This window comes from Nelumbo nucifera, chromosome 5 (genome assembly GCF_055504915.1).
Source record: "Nelumbo nucifera cultivar China Antique chromosome 5, China Antique-T2T, whole genome shotgun sequence".
In the NCBI taxonomy this organism is placed as follows: Eukaryota; Viridiplantae; Streptophyta; class Magnoliopsida; order Proteales; family Nelumbonaceae; genus Nelumbo; species Nelumbo nucifera.
In genome coordinates this window covers 6373600-6395144 of record NC_142653.1, presented here as the reverse complement: position 1 = coordinate 6395144, position 21545 = coordinate 6373600, and the positions used below count along the sequence as shown (strand labels likewise).

General features: G+C 38.0%; 2 protein-coding genes across 14 annotated transcripts; one reads left to right on the top strand and one right to left on the bottom strand.

Annotated features, from left to right (window-relative positions):
* Positions 1 to 4057: 4057 nt before the first annotated feature.
* On the top strand, positions 4058 to 10802 carry LOC104608842 (uncharacterized). Its single transcript, XM_010274948.3, has 3 exons — positions 4058 to 4860; positions 5404 to 5591; positions 10053 to 10802. The coding sequence occupies exons 1-3, from the start codon at positions 4194 to 4196 to the stop codon at positions 10686 to 10688; spliced, it is 1491 nt and encodes a 496-aa protein (XP_010273250.1). The 5' UTR covers positions 4058 to 4193; the 3' UTR covers positions 10689 to 10802.
* Positions 10803 to 15168: 4366 nt separating this feature from the next.
* ACR1 (ACT domain repeat 1) lies at positions 15169 to 21528 on the bottom strand. Of its 13 annotated transcripts, none has more exons than XM_010274964.3 (9): positions 21406 to 21444; positions 21042 to 21229; positions 19645 to 19723; positions 19214 to 19259; positions 18465 to 18579; positions 18054 to 18121; positions 17096 to 17797; positions 15856 to 15969; positions 15169 to 15769 (listed from the first exon to the last, which is right to left on the bottom strand). In XM_010274964.3, the coding sequence occupies exons 3-9, from the start codon at positions 19716 to 19718 to the stop codon at positions 15410 to 15412; spliced, it is 1479 nt and encodes a 492-aa protein (XP_010273266.1). In that variant the 5' UTR covers positions 19719 to 19723; positions 21042 to 21229; positions 21406 to 21444; the 3' UTR covers positions 15169 to 15409. The 13 variants fall into 13 exon arrangements, with proteins under 13 accessions (XP_010273266.1, XP_010273274.1, XP_088744637.1 ...); XM_010274972.3 differs by having other exon boundaries at positions 21402 to 21440; XM_088888511.1 differs by having other exon boundaries at positions 21042 to 21528.
* Between the last annotated feature and the right edge of the window lie 17 nt (positions 21529 to 21545).

The window sequence follows — 21545 nt, the reverse complement described above, 5'->3', positions numbered from 1 at the left end:
CTCCCTGTTAAGGGTCCGAGCTCCCTAAGAACCCGAGCTCCCTAAGTCCAAGCTCCCTACTAGGAACCCGAGCTCCCTGTTAAGAGCGAGCTCCCTATTAAGGGTCCGAGCTCCCTGTTAAGAGCGAGCTCCCTAAGAACCCGAGCTCCCTAGAATCCGAGCTCCCTATTAAGAACAAGCTCCCTACTGGGAGTCTGAGCTCCCTATTAAGAGCGAGCTCCCTAAGAACCCGAGCTCCCTAGAATCCGAGCTCCCTATTAAGAACAAGCTCCCTACTGGGAGTCCGAGCTCCCTATTAAGAGCGAGCTCCCTACTGAGAACCCGAGCTCCCTGCAAGGAGCACGAACTATACTGGGCCCCAAGCCTCACAAAACTGACCCGAGTTTGCCCATGGCAGCTTGGAACACTCCAAACCGAACTCATGGCACCTCGCTCGCCACTCCAACACTTCACTTCCAAAGCACCAGGCCAGCCAAACGTACCCGACACCAAGGACGTCCGTATCCAAGGGCGACGCGCCTGACTGATTTGGGATCTGACGCCTGACAGCCGCATTTCAAACGGCTTCCTGCCACCGCCACCTGCAACCGTCGTCACTAGCCGTAGAGACGGCTCCGACAAAAGGAACAGTGGCGGTTCTGTCCGGCCAGAGGAAATGACACCCGAACTGGCAGGAGTTCAGAAGTAATCATGCCCGACCTGACGGAGGCCTGGAAGTGAGTGCGCGAGGTGGTTATAAAAGGCTTCTACCCCCATGAACGAGGTATGCTAACTTTCGCGCTATCTGGTTTATCTTGCCTTTGAAGGATTCTAACTTGAGCTTCAGAGCCCTTACGCCGGGTTCTCCCCGGAGCTTCTCTTCTCCCTCTGTTTCAGGTCCCTGTTACTCAGTTCAGAGGCAAGATCATCGACAGCTAAGACCGGCCAGATTGTGCATCATCACCACCCATGCTGGGCCATCGACTCTTTTAAATATACAAATAGCTGTGTTTTCTGATAGTAGTAGTCTAGTTTGTTATGTTAAGAATGGTAACAGGCCGAACAATCGGATCGAGCAGCTGTATGAAGGCCATATCCGTCGTCTAATTTCACGCTTTCAGCACTGCACTATTATACATCTTAATAGGAACTATAACACCCTTGCCCATATTTTTGCATACGTTACATGTAAGGGCCAGGTGGTCATAGACTTCAATCCTACTACATCACGCTATGTAAATTTTAAAATTTACAAATGAAATCCTTTAAAAGAAAAAAAAAAAGTACAACATCATCAATGACATCTTTTTTTAATTTCTTGTTCAGCAAGGAGTGCAAGTTTGCATAAAGCCATGAAGATGGTTTGGCTTTGGCATGCTGGACGAGGGTTACATTTGCAACAGAAGGACACGCTCAACGTGGGACTGTGGGAGGAATCCACTTTGAAGGCAATCATTTCACATCTGGACATCCCATATCCTGCCACATAAAGCCATGAAGATTATAGCAAAGTATTGATTAATAAAAAACGTACGTATGCATGTTGAATGATGATGTTATGTGCACACGCAACATTAGTTGCTATGTTTGCAAGAAATATGTTGTGTAAAAAACTTGTATTTTGTATTTATTTATATCGTAAATATTTGTATTTATACTTCTGATATTTTCTCTATGTATTGCCTTGTAAATTTTGCACCATAAACATAAACGCACAATTTATGGTGTCTTTGTCGATTTATAAATTATTATTATTATTTTTTTCAAAACAAAAACGTACAACGGCTACACCAGCTTGGTAATTTAAAAACTATTGGGGGTGGAAATGCTGGTTAAATTCATAAATGTTTAACATGTAAACATTGAAAAAAGGAATACATAGTCTCAGTTTGGAAAGAGTGCAAATATAAATATAAATATGTTGCATATAGAATTTCTAAACCTTATATTTTCACTTTTATCAAATTGAGCCAAAAAAAGGATTTGGGTTACATTCCATTTTTAATATACCACATAGGATAAAATGCCAAAGGAAAACTTGTTTTGCATCTAAGGATCTGCTTGGTTTACAGTTGAAATTGGAATCAAAATCCCTCATATTCAGAATTTGAATGGTCTTACGGTCTTTTCCTTTTATCTGTATGTTTCAGGTGGGAATTGAAGTTGAATCAGAATTGGATGGAATGGATTCTCATTTTCAGGGGAGGGGAGGGAATGACCATTCCTTCAAATGGGGGAATCGGAATTAATTAGAAATTAAGAATTGGAACCAAAATCCTATTCTCATTCCTGGTGGAATGAGAATTGGAATTGGATGGAATGGGAATAGGATTCCAATTCTGGCCAACCAATATGGTTGGGTGGTTCTAATTCTAAACCCCTAGTTATGTGAACCAGATGGATCCTTACATTTTGAGTTTTGATTCAAATGGAATTGGGATTGATTCCAAATATAATCACAAAAATTCATATAAAATGCCTAAAAAATTTAATTTTATAATGGATGTATAAGATATTTTCTAAAAAGAGAAGTAGGGTTATTCTAATGTTTTGTTTTTATTTGCTTTTTGAAATTAAACAAAAACATGTGTTTGAAATTTTGTTTTTGTATTGAGAAGTAAAAATAAGTTGATTTTGTTTAAAAAAAATAGGGATTTTTGGACTGCACTCCCCCTCAAAAATCTTTTTTGCAGCCCTCTCCTAATCTACATGTAGCCCCCCCTCCCCTATAAACCACATCCTGCCTGTGAATTTGGCATCAATCCACGGGCAAGATTAAGTCCACCCCTAGAAAATCCTAGCTCCACCTAGGGATGGACTGGATGATAAGAACCCCTAAAAAATAAGCATGTTTTTAAAACATCAAAATTATTATTTTTAAAACAAAACCAATATTGTGTGATTCTGGAAAGATGGTGAGATGTATTGTATGACTTAAAATAAGGGTAAAATATAAGAAAAAAACTCCATTGAGGTTTATGACAATCATAAAAATCTCCCTTAAAGTTTCATTTTAATAAAAATCTTCCTCAAGGTTTCATTTTAATAAAAATCCCCTTATTATTTTGAAAAAAAAACTGCAGTTACCTCCCTTCCATCATTATCATAAACAAAATATTAGCTTAATGCATAGTTTTTTAAAATACCAACTCTACCTTTATGCCTATCAATTCACATGAAGATTGATTAAAATACCTCAAAAGAACTTTTAACTTTTAATAAAAAAAAGTTCCTTGCTTCAACTTGAAAACAGTAAAATAATTTTACTTTGCAAATTTGCCAATTAGAGTGAATGCAAATTTCACATTTTGAATTATGTAGAAAGATGCCCTAACAACTAATAATGGCAATATAATAAATCCCAAGTCTCTCCACTAATGAAATAATGACCAAAGGGTGGTAACAAGAGTTTTTTTATAAGTTATAGGAGAGTTTTTTATTAAACTGAAACCCTAGGGGAGGTTTTATGATTGTCAGAAACCTCAAGGGAGATTTTTATCTTTTACCCTTAAGGTAAAAAAAAAAAAGTTTTTCAAATAAAAAATCAAGAATATATTTTTATTTTAATTTTATAATAAAAACTTATTTATAACAAGAGGATGTTTTTCATATTTTTGTTTCAATGGTTTGTTTTTAAAACACACGAAAAGCAATTCAACACTGCCCAAAAAAACAAGAAAAAAAAAACAATTCAATTAACACCCCCTCAATTTTCTATTGCCTATTTTACTCTTTTTTTTTTGTTACATAATTATCAATTTTACTCAGCTACATGGAGCTGCATGAGTCGGTTCATACCCGACCCATTGACATCCGTAGGTAACATCACGCCAAACAGAAACACCGCTAATTATGCTGGCACCCAATGACGGTGCCAACTGCCAAGCGCCAAGCGAATGCTACCAATTCCAGTACTGAACGAGACGGAGAGGATGGACCGTAGTGGATATCGTTCGTTTGATTCGCCACGTGGAGAATTCTGGGGAGATGACCATGTCTCTGTTGATGTGATGTGTTACACAGAAAATTACTTCCTTTCTGTAACCATATGGGCGTAATACGTAGGAAAATTTTAAAAATAAAAAAAGTTGGCAACGCTGCAACTCGAACTACCTTCTGAATTTCTTCTGATAGATTTATCTTTTCTCTCCCTTTCTCTATGCGCGCTCTCTCTGTCTGTCTGTGTATGTGTGTATCCGTGGATTGAAATCGAAATGTCATGGTTGGCAAGGTCTTTGGTGAACTCGCTGAAAGTCGACGAGGACGACGATGAAGATAAGGCAAAGGTTACCAACAATGATAGAAAAAAGGGACAATCACCGAAAGTCGTGGAGCAACTGCAACACCACCAGATCGAGTCATCGGAGAATCAGGGAAGAGGCGTCAAAGAAGATCTCACCGAGATTACCAAAACCCTAACTCGTCAGCTATGGGGCGTCGCCTCGTTTCTTGCTCCTTCTTCCTCTTCTTCCCAATCCTCAGCCCCTAGCCCTCCTCCTCCGCCTCCCCTTCCCAGACGAATCTCTTCCACTGATCCCTTTATCTCCGATTGGAATCGTTCGGAATCATCGGATCGATCCCTCAACTGTGATGACTCTGATCCAGCGCGAATTGCAGGAATTCGTAGCGATTTTGCTGAGATTGGAGGGAAAGTTAAGTCCGGGTTCTCCAAGCTATCCAATACAAGAGCAGTTTCCGAGATTTCAAAGATCGCTTCTACCTTTCTTCCACCTTTTGGAACTGATGGAGAATCTATGGAGAAGAATTCTATAGGAGGCGCGGTTGGTATAACTGACGAGGTACTCGCATTCGCAAAGAATATCGCAATGCATCCGGAGACGTGGTTGGATTTCCCTCTGGTCGACGAAGAAGATTTGGACGGTATGTGGATTTCTGAGATTGAATCTCATTCATGAGATAGTTCATGTTTTCTTATTGATCAATGAAGGATTGCTATTATATATATACAGAGAGAGAGAGAGAGATTGAACTTTGAATCCACATATTTACACGGAAATCATTTGCCTGCACTTTTGCACTCTTTGCAAGTTCACAACTCGTGTAATGATGAAAAGGTAGTATTTTCTTTAACCTAAGGTAGCTAATCAATTCTTCTGTTCCTGATTTCCTTTTGGTCTGGAAGGATGTACTGGTACTTGATTACTAGGTGGCTAATGGAGTCTGCATTTTGTAGTTAAAGTTATCTTTAGAAAAGGGAATGGAGAAAAGCAAAAACAAAGAAAACGGCACTAAATTCAAACCGTTTACCTATACTTTAAAGTTAAATTAACTCTGTATCTCCAACAGTGGTATCTCGCAATTAAACATTTGCAAGTTTGTACTTCTGTTTCTTCAGTACTGTGTTCTTTCTTCGCATTCTTGTTGATATTGTCGTTTATATTAACGTTTTTTTTTTTTTTTCAGATTTTGACATGTCTGATGCGCAACTAGAGCATGCTTTGGCTATTGAAAGACTTGCTCCAAGGCTAGCAGCTCTCAGGATTGAGCTTTGCCCAGGCCATATGAGTGAGGGATGTTTTTGGATGATTTATTTTGTTCTTCTCCATTCCAGGCTCAACAAACATGATGCCGAGCTTTTGTCCACACCTCAGGTACTTGGCCTGGTTTTCTACGTAGTGCCTCATTAACATATAGCTCATTTACAAGAAGGCCTATACTCAAGTCTGTAAGCACATTTGTTAATAGATGTGTCTTTATGCCCTTGCTTATGTTCTTGAGGTAGGCTCCTATTTCTTTAGGAAGGTATTCTTATTGATTTATTGATTTGTGCCATGCAGTAGAACTGTAGAAGTTTCTTAATTTGCTAATTTAGAAGTTAGAATAAGCTCTTTGCTTCCCTACTAAGATAGAAGTCATGTTGTTGCGATGCCTTTCTGAGATCTTGCATATGCTTAGGATTATGATTTGAAGAGTTTCATCGTCTGCACTTAATCACTAATAGATACAAGATCACCCTTATTGTTGCTTTAGGATTCTGATTGAACCATGGCTGTTAAAAAAAAGGTAAGTTACTCCCTGAGATTTTGGTCAAATACAAACACCTCCCCTAAGGCTTACCTATTAACTTACTCAACCCTCATAGTTTGGGGTTGAGTTACTTATTCTAGCTGCCATTAATCCATAGTTTTAGTGACAGAAAGTATCCACACATCATTTAAAATTTTTCGAAGGTCCATTTCAGCACCTTCTTATACATTATATGGACAAAGGTAACCTCATTCTATATTTCTTGAAGGGACAATTTTTTTCTACCATAAAAGTCAAGCTGTGATTGAAAATTTGAAAAAAGGCTCAAGAAAAATAAAATAAAATACATTGAGATGGTAAAACTGTATTTTGTGTGCACAGAAGAGGTTAGTTTTGTCAATTTGAAAATATATAGTCAGAGGCAAAACTGATATTTTATAATTAATCTCTGTTCTCTGACCTACTATGTTGCTGAAATATAAAAGAAATAAAATATAATGTTACTGACTATAGAATCTTACGGATGCACCCAGTAATTTCTGGGACATTAAATGTGATGAGAAAACCAAATGAAAATATCTTATTACAGTCATCCAATTTGCCAGTTTATCATATGCTCCTATTAATAAATATGAGGCAAGTAAAAGAAAAATATACAATTACAATTTTATAGTTGATTAAAACAATATCTGTTCAACTGATTTTCACATTGTTAATTTATTGTTACAAAAAGAAATGGCCAAGCGCTATGGAACATAATGCTGGACCTGGACAACGAATAAGACTACATGTTCATAGAAAAATCATTGTGGAAAAAATGCATTTGCTGAGATGGATGAGCTGAAATACTAGAAAGGATAGATCAGAAATGAAGTTATTTGATGGAACCTAGGAGTAGCTCCAATAGGTACAATGAGAGAAAATAAACTTAGATGGCTCGGTCACATGCATGGGAGACCACCTATAGAACCCATTAGAAAAATTGATCAGTTACATGTTGAAAAGGCTAGAAGGGCTAGGAGGCAGACCAAAAAGGCCATGGGTTAAGGTAGTAAGAAAAATTTTAAGCACTCATAATTAAACAATAGATATGGCATTAAGTAGAACAGAATGGCGAAACAGGATTCATGTAGCTGACCCATATAGTTAGGATAAGGCTTAGATGATGTTGATGATGTTCATGCAAAAATCATAGATGAGATGAGGACATTGAAATAGATAATTGGCAAGGATAGGAAGGATGACATAAGAAATGGTTGAGCTAGTGGAAACCCATGTTACATGGACAAGGACACAACACACGAGTTTTTGAATTTGATACATGCACTAGGTGTTAGATTTGGCTAACCCAATAAAATAGGATTTCAACACTTGGGTATACTTTACTTCTTGTTTTCATTTTCTAGTATTATGTTTCCTTGTTTTCTATTAATAATGGAATAGTGAACAGTGGATATGGCACTGAACAAATGGTGGAACTGGATTCATATAGTAGGAGTGTAGCTTGGGCTGGCTTGGAATTTTGTTAAAATTTGAAGGGGCATGGCCTGAAAGCCCAGCCCAATGCAGTGCAAATTCTTTAAATTGGAAATCTGAGTTGCACTCCTATCATATTGCCAACTCCATATGGTTGGGACAATGCTTGGTTGAACTTCAGCTGGAAAAAAAAAACACTTAAATGGAGAAACATAAATCAATTTAAATGATAATAAACTATTAGTATAATTAGTTACACAAAATATCAAACACTATGGATTTATAATTCAAAACTGAGTTCAGCCTCAATCCCTGCTATTTGCGGTCGGCTACATGAATGGATTAATAAATTATATTTAAGAGTTCAAATGTTTTTTAGTCAAATATTATGGATTCGATAAAGAAATATTATGGATTCAACAGAAAGGAGCATTCTGCCAAATGTTGTTTAGGTTTTGGTGTCCCCACTCTACATGTTCTCAAAGGTCTCACACCCATTTCAAGTGTACATGTACCTTAAGTGGAAACCTAGTATTAAAGAGAAATAGGTCAGAAGATTCAGGCAAGTGAAGACTAGTAGGTGCTGTTTTTTTTTTTTAATGACTTTGCAATATTTATAATTTGTTTATAAAAATAAAGTGGCATAAGGCAGTTTGTTGCATCCTTATTTCTCAAAAACAATTTTGCTCACCCAAATCAGTAATTATACTACTGATTCTCAACATTATGCTCTTTAAGTAAATAGTACATTAACTATCTATTATTTGTACAATATTTTATTTTCCTCATAAACTTGCATTTCAATTTTCCCGTCAAAGTAAATGAAAATTAATGCCATTATTTTAATCATTTTCTCATCTCTTGTCTCCTTAGATTCTCAAATTCCATCCTTTTGTTTCATCTTTTATAGTGGATAGTTATGAATTAGTTTATGATTTTTTAAAAATAAAAAAATAAATTATCCTTCCAGGTGATTGTTTTGCTGAAAAAATACTTAAATCCTGTAGGTGTCCTAAATGCCTAGCCAGTGAACAAGTTGCTAAGGATCTTAAATGCATAGTTGATTAGCTAGGTCAAGAGTGTAAGTTGAATGCTCTAAAATGGAAGAAACTAAGAAAGGATGTAGTTTTAATTAGTCCTTGTTTGTGATTAACTAGGTCAAGGGTGTAAGTTGAAAGCTCTAGAAAGGAAGAAACTAGGAAAGGGTGCAAGTTGGATCCTTTCATTTAATGAAGGATGATCTCATAGTCCTTGTTGGTGTGCAGTTTCCTTATTGGATGAGAAAAATGAGAGGCCTGAAGAAGAGAGATCTTGATTGGGCTGCAATCTTTATTGAAGTGATTCAACTTGTCGGTGATAGCTTTATCTTCCGTTTTGTATATTTAAGTTCAGTATTTCATTTTGGGTTTCCATATTTCAGCTGATTGTCTTCTTAAAGTTGGGATGATGAATGCATGTGTCTGTTGACAAAAGATATATGGGCGGTAAATAAAAATAAATATGTGAATAAACAAAGAACCTTCCTTGGCAGCAACTGAGCTGGCCACCATTTAAATAATTCATTGGTTGCAGACTTGAAGTTTTTTGAAATCTTTATAGGATTGATCATGGATTTAATTATTAGCTTATCAAAAAAAAGAAAAGAAAAGAAAGAGGGAATAGTTCATTTGGATGCTTCCTAAAGACAATGCCATTTAGTTTTTAGGGCTGTTTTCCAACAATCCAGGTCCATCTAAGAATTAACACCATTTTCAGAGGCAACTATTGAACATTGATATTGGCATCTTCTGGTTCAGTGTGATCCAGAGATCAAGTAAGGCACTAAGGCCTGAGGTTCTATCACTGATTCAGGGATCAAGGCTTCTAATTTTGATGATTTATGAGAGGATTCAGATTGAAGGGGATGCCTATGTAGTAATGAGTTGGACGAAGAATGGTGATGGGTGGAATGTTAAGATGCTCCAGGATTACTCCAGACTGTTAGGTCATAGGACTGCTATCATGATGGAGATATTGGCTTTACTGCTGGGTTGAGATTGATGTACTCATTGGATTTACAGATGCTGGAAGTAGAGGATTATTCTAGATAGTTATCAGCTAATGAAAGGGGAGGTGGAGCGTGGAGGACCTCTGCAGTTGTTGCACCACAATAGAGAAGGTAGAGCTCTTGCCCTTAGGGAATGATGAAATTATGAGCTTCGAAAACATTTCTAAGTGGATGAGCAAGTGAGCATCTGCTTACTGACGAAAGAAAATATTTACAAAAAAAGGCACCTAAATTCCATCGAAAATGAAAGTTGAGCAAGACAATTAGGCAGGACAATACAACATATGGTCAATTTCCTTTCTAAAATCCAAAGTAAATAAATTAGAAGGATCTTCAGATAAGCCCTCTGCTGAAGTCTTTAACGTTTACCCATTCTCCTACTCATTGAGTTGGAGATGTTATCAGAATTACTAAGACTAAATTGTTGATTATTTTGAATTTTATTTGCATCCAGGAAATTCATACTTGCAAACTTGTCAAGTTTTTGTTATTGCATATTTGGTTTGAATGTGTGCTTGAAGCGTCAATAAATATTTCTAATCTGTCTTTCGTGCAATGTTAGATTGTGGAGGCCAGAAGTATGTGGATGCAGGAATTACAGAGCAGAACAAGGTCAGAACCAGAATGGTCAGGATGGGGCATATCATATAAAAGAGAGGTCATTAATTCACCACATGAATGTGGTTCATCTGCATCATATAATAATACTCTTTATGCTTCAACTGATTTCGAGACTGAAAAGCATCCAGTTGTAAGTGCTGCTGAGATGCAGATAATTGATAAATCTGTTGTTGATGAAAGGCCAGCAACCAAGACTATATGGATTGGTCCATCTTCGAAAGCCTTGGATCAGAAATCTGAAGAGGATGGAGATGACTGGTTAGCGAACTCAGAAATAGGTAGCTTTAATGCTACCTTCATTCCACTAGGAAACGAAGAGGATGTATCATTTAGTGATCTTGAGGAAGATGATGATGGAATTTTTCCTGTAAAATCCAAAACAGTTGCATATGCTTCAGATTCATCAACAAAAGATTCCACAGGCTGGGTCCAGCTGGGCAGAAGCTCAACCGAATCAGCTCAGGATTGTCGATCCCTTGATAAAGAGAGCATAGGACTTCAGCAAGTGCGTGGTAATAATCCAGAGAGCAAGGATTCTAGTGACTGGCTGAGTGTTGATAAAATCGATGTAGTATGAATGTATATCTTCCTGATGCTCTAGTAAATGTGACGCGTGCCATCTCCACGTCCATGCTCCAAATGGTTCCTCCTCCAAAATCCAAATTAAGGTGTTTCAACTGGCGTTTGTACATATCGTCTCCCTTAAATTGGTTTTGTTTTGAATATGGCATGTCCATGAGTCCATCTTCCTCGTGTTGAGAGAGGGAGAGAGAGAGATATGACTTTTTAAGCAAGCTATGATCATGACAACCAAGGCAACTCGATCCTGGTAGACTGATGGTCTCTAGTCTCTAGTAAAACAAAAGGCATGTTTAAATGCGTAATAATTTTTCATCCATCATTCCTTCTGACTAGTGAATCATGGTTGAAAAGGTGATTTTACAAGTTAAGGGCCTAGAAGAATCAGTGGCAGATAAAATAGGACATGGGTTTGGATTGAGGTAGTAAGAATTGATCAAAAGGCTTGTAATTCAAGAATGGATATGGCAGACAGTAGAAAAGCATGGCAAAGCAGGATTAATGTAGTCAACCTCGTATTTGGAACAAAGCTTAGATGATGATACTGGCGCTTATAAATTCTCATTATTATAATTACCTCCTAACCGTGCTGTTCAATTTTTAGTCAGGGCAGTTTACATGTATTGGAAGGGGGTTTTAAACGCCGATGCTTTGTTGGATTGTAAAGGCGGAGTGCTAGGAAAAAGTCCTTGCTCGAGCCTCTCGTTTTCGTAAGCATCCAATTCCTGCCGATCTAACAAAACAGCAACATTTTGGCCCAGGGCCCGTTTATTTTCAGGAAGTTATTTATCCATATAAATTTAATTACCTAAGTATACTTTAATAAGTGCATTTATCCATGCTCTTTTATTTCTTAGGTAAATAACACAATGATTATTTTAGTCATAAAAATACATTATTAAAAGGGACATTTTTTTTCTCATTCAAGTGTTGGCAATTTTTCCCTATGTGGAAAAGTTAGGCTATGTTTGCCATCACTCTACAAATCATTTTTAATGATTCTTTGGATTCTTAAGATGAGAAACATTTTTTGGATACGAATATGAAGTGCTTCTCATTTGAAACTAGATGAGAAACCGGTTCCTTAGGCAAATAAACTTCTCATAATCGTAATTCTCACCACAGTAAGTTAAGGGGGCATTCTGTAGTGTGGATGAGAAATTGGGTGGTGTGGACCGGTCCACACCACACCTAGTGGCAGGAACCAATGCACACCACACCACACTACAGTTCACAACTATTTTGAGCTGTAGATAGATTGTGTGGACTAGACCGCTCCACACCCCGTTTTGTAGGTGTGATATGGATTAGTCCACGCCACACTTTTTGATTCTATGTGTCACATATACAATTTATAAAGTAATCTACATAGTCGATCATAAATGTCTAATTTTTATAATGTATATGATAAATAAATTGAAATAAAGGCTTTGGCAATTGAATATTAATTAAAAATATTAATTTCAACAAAAATAGTAATAAAATAATTTAAAAAATAAAAATTATTATTTTTATCTTCTATTTACCTTGATTGTTGTTTGGTGTTAGTTTTTAAGTAATTAATTTGCATATGTTAACAAATTTTTAAGTTTTAGAAAGCATTTCATTTTCCCTATTGTTTCTCTTCCATCTCAGATTTTTTTATGAAACTTCTCATTTTGAAGAATTAAAATTTCTCTTCGAACGGAAATTCCTTACCTTGTCTACCACAGCTCATGTTGGATCTCACCTAAGTGGTTTCCTCCATTCAGCACAATCTTAGGACAAAACACAAGATCTATCAAATCTTTTTCTCACTTCTAAAATCCAGGTTTCTCTTAGCCTTCCCTGACTTCATTCATAATGCACATCATTTTTTTCTCTTTTCAAAGAAAAACATCTATCCATAGAATGTATGGACAACATGAAAATTGCAGTTATTCTTTGACTATGCTTTCATAACATGAAGCTTCTCTACTAATGTGATGGATGATGCCTAGTGATCCATATCACAAATCTTTATATTGTAGTTCCGCTAGAGGGGGGATCCAAAACTGGTGATTCATAGAGGATTGTCCTTTGAATAAGAGTTCTCTTCAAAGGATTTGACTCCGACTTTTGGAATTGGAAAGGTGTTATTGGTTATGCCTCTGGATGAAAAGGTTTTAAAACTTGAAGACTCGAAGTTGTATTTCGGTGGGGGTGTTTGGGAGAAGAATCGCAAGAGAAGATGAACTGGAAAGAAAAAGAAACGGTGGTGGAAAAAGAGGGAGTAGCACCCCAAAATCAATATCAACAATAGAAACGAAGGAAAAGGAAAGGACGGAGAAAACCTGGAGGAGCGCTTCGGTGGTGGAGAGGTTAACGGTAAAATGCAGGGTTTTGATTGTGAATGTGAAACACAATATAAAAAATAAACTGTGGACAGAGCCCTTCCACGATAAATACCCATTGCCGATATTTTGGAATGTTGACAGAGCCAATGGACTGGTCCCATCCACGCCCAACTGAACGGCATGTTCATCCGGTGGCATGGACAGGAACGGTCTATCCACGAGATGGACACATAATCGTATTCTTCTCCAACTTCAAGCTCCAACGGTTCTCCAACGACACTCTGCTTCTCCAAAGCTGTCTACAACCCAGAGTTTCTCAAGTAAATCCCATCGTTCAATAATACCATTGCTCTGGTTCTCCAAAAATCTCATTGTTTTTTTTCCTACTTCAAACATCAATGTATTTGCCTGTGTTTTGAGGTTTTACCAGGCGTCAAGGAGCTTCTTTGTTCTGGTTCGACAGCTCTCAACCTCAAAATATGCAGGTAAATACTTTATCTCTCGCTGAAAATCTATTGTATTATTTTGATTTTTTTTTCTCTTTCAATCATTTTATTCTCTTGTACCATACGGTTTGAATGTTTTCTCCACTGCTGAAAAAACCATATTGCAATTTCAGCCACTGGCTTTCGACTTTTGGTTCTTTTTCTTCTTTGTTAATGGTGTTTTGCATCCGATGTTTTCAATCTTATGGAAATGCACTTTCTTGTTCATGCATTACCATAGCCCTATCATTTGGTACTGTGGAATCGATGGTGTACCTTTTGGTACAAACAGAATGTATCATTGAGATGATATAGCTGGGGTCTATTGTGGTTGTGATACCAAACAACTACAATACAAATCAAGAATAAGCATTTAAATTGGCAGCTATACAGAAGAACAATTGCTGATTTTATAACAAATATACACAGTCACCACCATCTGATCATCATTAAACAGAAGGAATGTCTAATTTCTTGTAAATTGTTTGAACAGAAAAACTTCATAGAAGCAGTAGGTCATTGCCCGTAACTCCAAAGAGCTTGTCTTAGCATGGCCTGAAATTTGGCCAAGTCGGCCACAATTCATTTGAGTCATGCCACCACAAAACACAACAGACTGAAAAATGATTGGAAAAAATTCAAGCATGCTAGACTGACTCGTCTAAGTGGCATGGAGAAACTGAATCATTTACTGATTATTTAATCTATATGAATGGTATACAAGCAGATAGTACACAGAATACACATGAAGATATGCTAAAGCCACCCCTCAATGCTACTACCAAACTGAATCATTTATTGATTATTTACAAATCAGTTGACTCGACCAGTTTAGTTTAAATAATCTTGATCTCTTCAGTGAAGCAAATCAGGTAGCCAATTGGCAAAGCTCGGGCGTGGAATGGAGGAATGACTGTAAAAATTGATGGTATTCCTTTTTTTATTTATAATAGGATTGTGGATTCGTGTACATTGTTGTAATGGATACACCAAGTAGGCACACAATCAACGTGCAACACAACACCTGTCCCATCTATGCAATAACCAATTAGAGCACTTGTTGGTTACTTGCGGAAGACTAGAAATCTAACACCAAATTGACTTGGTTTTGTCTACCAATCATATTAGAGAATCGATTCCAAGAAATTGGTTGCTGCCAAAGGCGATTCTGTTTATAAGAAACAGGAATTAGATGATTGTGTCAAATACTTCTGACGATTCTCTAGAGGAAAATTCTCAGAATTCATTCTTTTTTGAAAGGATTCTGAGAATGAGAATCTCTAGAATTGATGTCAAACGGGGCCTTATTTATCATGGTTTTTAAAACCGGATCGGACCAGATGATCAGATCAGAAAAATTGAAAACCAGTTAGGTGACCAGCTTCGATTTTCCCCAAAATCGAAAATTTGCCCAAAATCATTGATTTTGGTCAGCAAACTGCTGACTTGGATTGTTAACTGTTCGAATAGTTTTGACTATTTTTTATTTTTTAATTTTTTTTTCAGAATGGGACAACCGTTCAACCCAATAACTGGACCCTGACCGGTTCGGTCTCCGAATCGTTTTTAAAAACCATATTATTTATTCACCTAGGAGATGAATATCCAAATGGATTTCCCCCTCCCAAAATAAAAATAAAAAAAAAAAGAACGCTCCCCAAGTGTGCAAGGGATAGACTTCACAAAATAAGAACGGAAGAACCTTCACTCTGCAAAACAAGAATTCATGCACCGTCATAAAACAACGATGGTTGTTTATTTTACACACAGATAGAAATTGCAGTAATACTAAGTAAGAATAGCACCCTACATGAGTTTAAACTTTTTAAGTAAATACTAGAGCAAGGAGGACTAATATTTACAGAGTGATTCAGCATCATTTAGATTTTTCACATTAGTAAGCAATGCGCATTCCTCACTCATGATCTTATAGATCCAAAGTTGCTTGAGAGACGCTCCAGCTGAGCCCACAGCAAGCTACCCAATGAGAATCTTGACCTGTATTCCACAGAGCCATTGCTGCATGAGGTGGGAGCAGGCCAACCTGAGGACTTGTTTACCTCCAGGACCGTTCCCCCGATCTCTTTCCTCACCAACTCCACTGTCTTGGAATCGACATCATTCCCCGATAAATCAATTACGTAGAATGATCCAGTTGCCGTCTCGCCGCGAGTACCAATCTCTGCCCTCGACACTGAAAGCCCATACTCCCTGAACACTCGTGTTATGTGGGAGAGTAATCCCACTCTATTTCGAGTGCATACGTCCAGTCTTAATCCCTGCAGGACGGTGGATGCCAAAAAAGAGGTAAAGCATAAGTTACTTGTAACATACATAATGTGTACAAGGGAAGGGGCAAACTTACTGGGCATACATGAGAGACTCGTCGCTCAATGGCAGCAATTAAACACTGGGTGACTCGGCATCTCTCAGTCTCCGTATCCAATGTGCATCCGTCCATGTGGCGTATGTAATACTCCTGGATATGCAAGATGAATCATTAATCTAACCATTACCATTGTGAGCATGTACTGATGTACACGGTACACCGTCGAGTTGTCATATAAGGCGGTTCCTAGTTTTCCAATTTGCTATATATATAATCATGAATGTGTTTGAATAATTTAACTTAAGAAACTAACTTATTCTGTGCCTAGGTTGAACCAGGTAGGGTTTTACAACATCACAGAAAGGGCATCCAAGGCAGAGGACGCACCAAAATCCTATAACTACATTTATGAGTGCAGGTGGGTTTTTCCCCCATCCAATGTTTCGTTAAATGAAATTGAATGCTCTAACTTAGGGTGAACACAGATTTCCATGTCAAATTACATATCTAAACATTTTGTTATACTCATTTAATCTGATCTAGGCTTTTAAGCTATCCTACTTGTCTACAAGTTGGATAAAAAATATTATTGTAGGAAACCATGTGTGCTTGTTGGCTCCATGCGACACGCAGGAAACAATACAGTGAACCATGGCATTATCAATGATTCCTTTCCTCAGGCTTGGTTTATGGAATTTCTTTTATTATTTCTTTTTTGGTAACGATATGGAAAATATCTCGAACACAAGGACCTATACATATGATAAAATAAGCCAGTTTTTAGATGGGCAACTTATATTTTTTAAAATTAAAAATTGAAAGAACTTTACTATTACTTGAAAAACTAATAAATAGATATTTGTTTTGGGCCTGTACCCTCAGCCTGGTATTTTACGGGTTTGGAGCTACACCACCATCACGGCCATCAGAAGTATATAAATAGAAACTCTTATTGCCCAACAACGGGTACCTCCCTTGCTCGTAGCTACCTACCCCATCCGCCCATCCCATGTTGCCTAGCTTAGTGAATACCTCAATTCTTATACCCTACTTAAAGAAAGGTGTCCCATTTTGGTTCTAGTGGAAAACATATGATGAATTAAAGACGTTCACCATGATATGGACAGAAAGTCTGGAAGACTGGAACTCTGGGTTGGCCACGGCTAGATTGAGGTCAGAGAGGCCGTACATCCAGCAAGGAGAGGAGATAGGAATTGACCAGAATTCCAGCAACATGATGATGACATTTAAAAAAATTAAGGGAAAATAAGGATACCTGTACAGCGACGGAATGGTTGGAGCTAACAGCGGCATGGAAGACGACGTATTGCATATCGGTTAACGTACACACCGTGTCGAACAGCAGCTTCGGCCGGTCCCTGCTCCTCACTCTCACCACCGAGTACCCTTTCTCGTTACAGCTCTCTATCGACACTTCTGTCCTCCCTGTCCAACTTCCCTCCCCATCCAACTCTAACGCCATTTTACGGTCGACGTCGCCGTCACCACTTTCGGTAGTATAATCACCAGTGCCACATTCTTCGTAGTCCCTGTCAGCAAACATCAACTGGTGCAACCGCCTCTCAGTGTGGGTTCGGCTGGCTGACGGCACAGACAACCTGACCCTCTTCCGCTCCCCGCTTCCGTTTCCGTGGTGGGCGCTGACGACGTTTTCCAGCTGCTCCTCCACTTTGGTCAGACGATCCGGATCCGTGATGGGTCCGCCTCCCCTAGATGCGTCCTCCACGTAGATGATGCAAGCAGAGCGGGTGTTGTGCGTCCAAGCAGCAGCAGACACCACGTGGCACCCAAGCTCTGTCAGCACTGCTGATATCTCTGATAAGAGGCCCGGTCTATCGGTCCCAGTGATCTCCAAAGCGGTGTATTGCGTAGACACGTGTCTTGGACCCACCACCTTGCCCAAGCATGTCTGCACCTCTTTTGCGTTTCCTCCTCCTCTCCTTCCTGAACCTAGTGACTGCACGACCATGACGATGACGTGAATCCAACAGTAGTAAGTAATTGAAAGGAAACTAAAACGACTATCAAATGAAAGTGGAAGACATTCTAATGTATGTTAGATTCATCATCTATTCAAATATTCAATTGTTGGGTAAGAGAAGTATGGGCTTCTGGGTTCTGAAAGGAGATAAATTTATTTTTTTAATTAAGGAAGAAAAAACAAGGACGTGGAAAGGAAGAGGATAAAGAAAAAGGATGAAAGAAAAGCAGACCTGTTGTATGTAATGGATGAGGCTTTCGTCGGTTATTTTGTTCCCAAGCTGGTCTGTCACATGGAACACTGCACACAACACAGCAACCGCACAAAAGAAATAGAATAATGAGCACTTTCTATAAAATCAGAATGAGCAATAAAGAAAAGCATCTATTATTGCATTCGAATGACTTATTTATAGTAACAGAATACAGAGATGTCAGCTATAACCAATTCAACTAAATAATCACATGTATAAATCATTCTTGGACATGTAAGAACCACCAACAAACTGCCTATCACCACTTGAGGATCTTAATGGTATCCGATTAATTAATCATTATTTTATTGTTAATTAACAAATGATTGATGAATTAAGTGAAAAAGGTTCTTAAAAGTGAAAGAGGAGGATGATGAAGAAGAAACTTGCCGTCCATGAACCACCCGCCGTCGGACGAGATGTAAGATTTGGAGATGACGAGGTCGAGGTCCGTCAGAACTTGGACCATCTCCAATAAAATCCCGTGCTTGTTCGCGCTATCAACCTGCTCATTTAAGCCCATTAATTAAGTTCATCCAGTGCTTTATTCTTTCATCAATTAAAACACAATCTCTCTCCTCCCCCCAGTTAGCAACAAATTCCATTGTACAGAGAAAGAAGAAAAGAAAAGACAGAGTGACAAGTGGAGCCCAGTCACCAATGTTATCTTTGTGTCGGAGTCTTCTTCTACACACTAACAAAAAGAAGATTTTGCTAATCCAACTAGAACAATAAAAAGAGCAGGATTTGGTTCACTTTTCCCTAGTTTTTGGCATACTTGCCTTAAGTTGGGATAAATAAGCTTGAGGAGTTGTTGATCAAGGCATGTAAAAAGATACTCTAATAGTCTAATTATATTATTATTTATTATTATTATTATTATTATTATTATTCATGAGAATGATTGCGCATATAATCGTTATTCTTTTCTGTTTTTTTTTTTCAATTTGAATTTTTGAAGTAGATAATAATAATACTACTACTAAATGCTTAAAAGTTGCAAAGATTCTTCGGAGGAAATTACTGTCTGTCTTCCTATCCCATTTCGACGAAGACTGTATGAGAAGTACGTCCTCTTTATCAAATGACATAAGCATCGAGGAGGGGAGGGGGGAAGACGAACTTGGAAGATCATTTACCTTTACAAGAGTGCAGTCTCCACATGCGTCGTTGTCGATGCAAACCCTACAGAGACGGACCAGATAAAAACAAATAATTGAATAAATATAAGAAGAAATCAAATCAAAGAAGAACAAGTAAAGGTTGCGTTTGGTAACGTTTCAAAAGGAAGGTTTCTGGTACTCTGATAACAGGAGAAGAAAAGCAACATCTTATCGCCCCGGGAATACCAGCAGAGCGCTACCAAACGTCGTCTAAACCAAATTCCTAGGGAAAAGAACCATGTATCGTATATTCTCCATCATCGGTATAATTTCCAGTTATCGTGCCACCACCAGCACAGCGACGAGTGTCGTGTCTAGACTCTTAAGTATAGGTGCAGAGAGATACAGAAGAAACAAGAAGCAACCGGCTGGGCTGATGAACTGTTTAATAATTCATAGTTTCGTACCTGGGCGGATGGACTCTTTCAATGAGTGATTCGAACTCAGGATCTAAATATGGCTTATATACAATGATCTCCATGCTGCCTGCAATTCCAGAATCAACACACTCGATATTAGTCCACCACTCTCTCTCTCTCTCTCTCTCGTTTTGATAAATACCACTCTCTCTCTTTCTATACACTAAAACAGTAGTAGTAATCAATTATATATTTATTTACTTTAGGAAGAGGAAAAGGGAATCTTAAATGAATTAGATAGACAATCATCTATCCAGAAAAAAAAAAGGATTAGATAATCGAACGGTGACTGCAGCGTCTTGCTTTTTAAGCAACTCCTTTTAACAGGAGTTTGATGCTTGCTTGAAGAGTTCGGATCACAAACGCTGGCCACATCCTATGCACAAGACACTTCAAGCAGAACATCTCCCCTATGCACAAGACACTCGCTCTCCCCGTTAATAATCTAATAATGATTCAAGATCCACCGTTTTATTAATAGTTATTTCTTTTCATCACAGATGGATCATAAAATCTTAAACCTTGTAACAATGAGGAGAAGAAGATGAAGATGATGATGTAGTAGTGAGAACAATAAATGAAGAAAGAAGAAGCAAGAAAGAAATAATCTATGACATATAAGAGGCAAGAAAAGGAGAAGAGATTCTTGGAGAACCTTCCCTGTAGTTTGATCATCTGATGTTTTCGTCTGTTAAGGCCCACAGCAATGTTTTTTATTGAAAAAATCGAATCGAATCAAATCAAATTGTCATCAATCTAAGGCACATACATGTATGAAGGATCTCTTGCGATAGTTTCTCGGAGGAGATGTGAATGAGAACCACACAAACACAACTAAAGAGAAAAAAAGCTTGAACCTTAAAGAAGAAGGAATACAGAAGCCACAGAAATAAGCACAATATCCTTTTTTTTTTTAATTTTTGAGAAAAGTTAAGCTAAAGGCAAAAGCATCGCTATCAGAATCAGGCCTTCTGTCATATGCCTTTTAAGAAAAAGAAGTCGAATTGACGGACGAAGCTCCCTAGCTCATAGAAAACTCGAGCACTGTGTGGGAAAAGGAAACAACTTTTCAAGCAGAAGAAGTTTCAAAACACCGGAGAGTCTTCACTAATTCAAACAGAGAGAATAATAATTACTAGAGAAGAGGAACGAAGATCGAAATGTTTTCTTTTCAGATATGACTAAATTTTCAATTAAAAAATCACAAGCACGGATTCTTTTTCAGCTTACGTTCTCATCTATTAAACACGACCTTAAATCCATAGCATTCATAGATTAGATCTTATAAGAACAATGCAAAAAACCTGAACAATTTTATCGTTTTTGGACATCAAAGTAAAATCTGGAAAGTACAAATAGTTAAGCCAAATAGTAAAGGAGCTCACCTTGTCGGAGACTCTGTTTTGCTCAATAAAGTTTCACATTTCTCAGGAGGCAAAACCTTTTTTTCTCTCCTTTCTGACAGTTTTTCAGGCTTTCAGCGATTTTTCCTCCCAAGCGTTTTCGAAACTCGGAAGCAGGAGAGAGAGAGAGTTTCAGAAGAGCAGAACAGCGTAAGGGCGTGAAGTAAATTCTGGGAGGGAAGCAGGAAAAGGACCGAGCGAAAAGGATAGCGGGTCAAAGAACAGAATTTCCTAACCCCCGGCCGGAGACCCGCCTCCGCCTGGACCTTGGTTTTTATTTATTTTCCTAAATTAATAAAAGAAAAAATTCTTTCACAAAAAACGAAAAAGAAAAATACATACGTACAGTCGCAAAACCACGAGTCCTCCGCAAACAGATCTCTCTTATTCTCTCACTCTCTCCTCAAAGTACTCAATATATGTGAAGAATCGTAACTCGTGAACCCACGGTTAAGGACTTGGGTCAGATGAATGAGGGAAATCAGC

What these genes read in the sequence shown, in the direction of transcription:
- LOC104608842 (XM_010274948.3), top strand. Translation starts at nt 4,194, where the DNA reads ATGTCATGGTTGGCAAGGTCTTTGGTGAACTCGCTGAAAGTCGACGAG. An exon ending in CGACGAAGAAGATTTGGACG is followed by an intron (nt 4,861 to 5,403) that starts GTATGTGGATTT and finishes TTTTTTTTTCAG; the next exon opens with ATTTTGACATGTCTGATGCG. An exon ending in AGCTTTTGTCCACACCTCAG is followed by an intron (nt 5,592 to 10,052) that starts GTACTTGGCCTG and finishes GTGCAATGTTAG; the next exon opens with ATTGTGGAGGCCAGAAGTAT.
- ACR1 (XM_088888511.1), bottom strand. Translation starts at nt 19,718, where the DNA reads ATGGAGATCATTGTATATAAGCCATATTTAGATCCTGAGTTCGAATCA. An exon ending in GAGACTGCACTCTTGTAAAG is followed by an intron (nt 18,580 to 19,213) that starts GTAAATGATCTT and finishes TTAAATGAGCAG; the next exon opens with GTTGATAGCGCGAACAAGCA. An exon ending in ACCATTCCGTCGCTGTACAG is followed by an intron (nt 15,970 to 17,095) that starts GTATCCTTATTT and finishes TTGCATATCCAG; the next exon opens with GAGTATTACATACGCCACAT.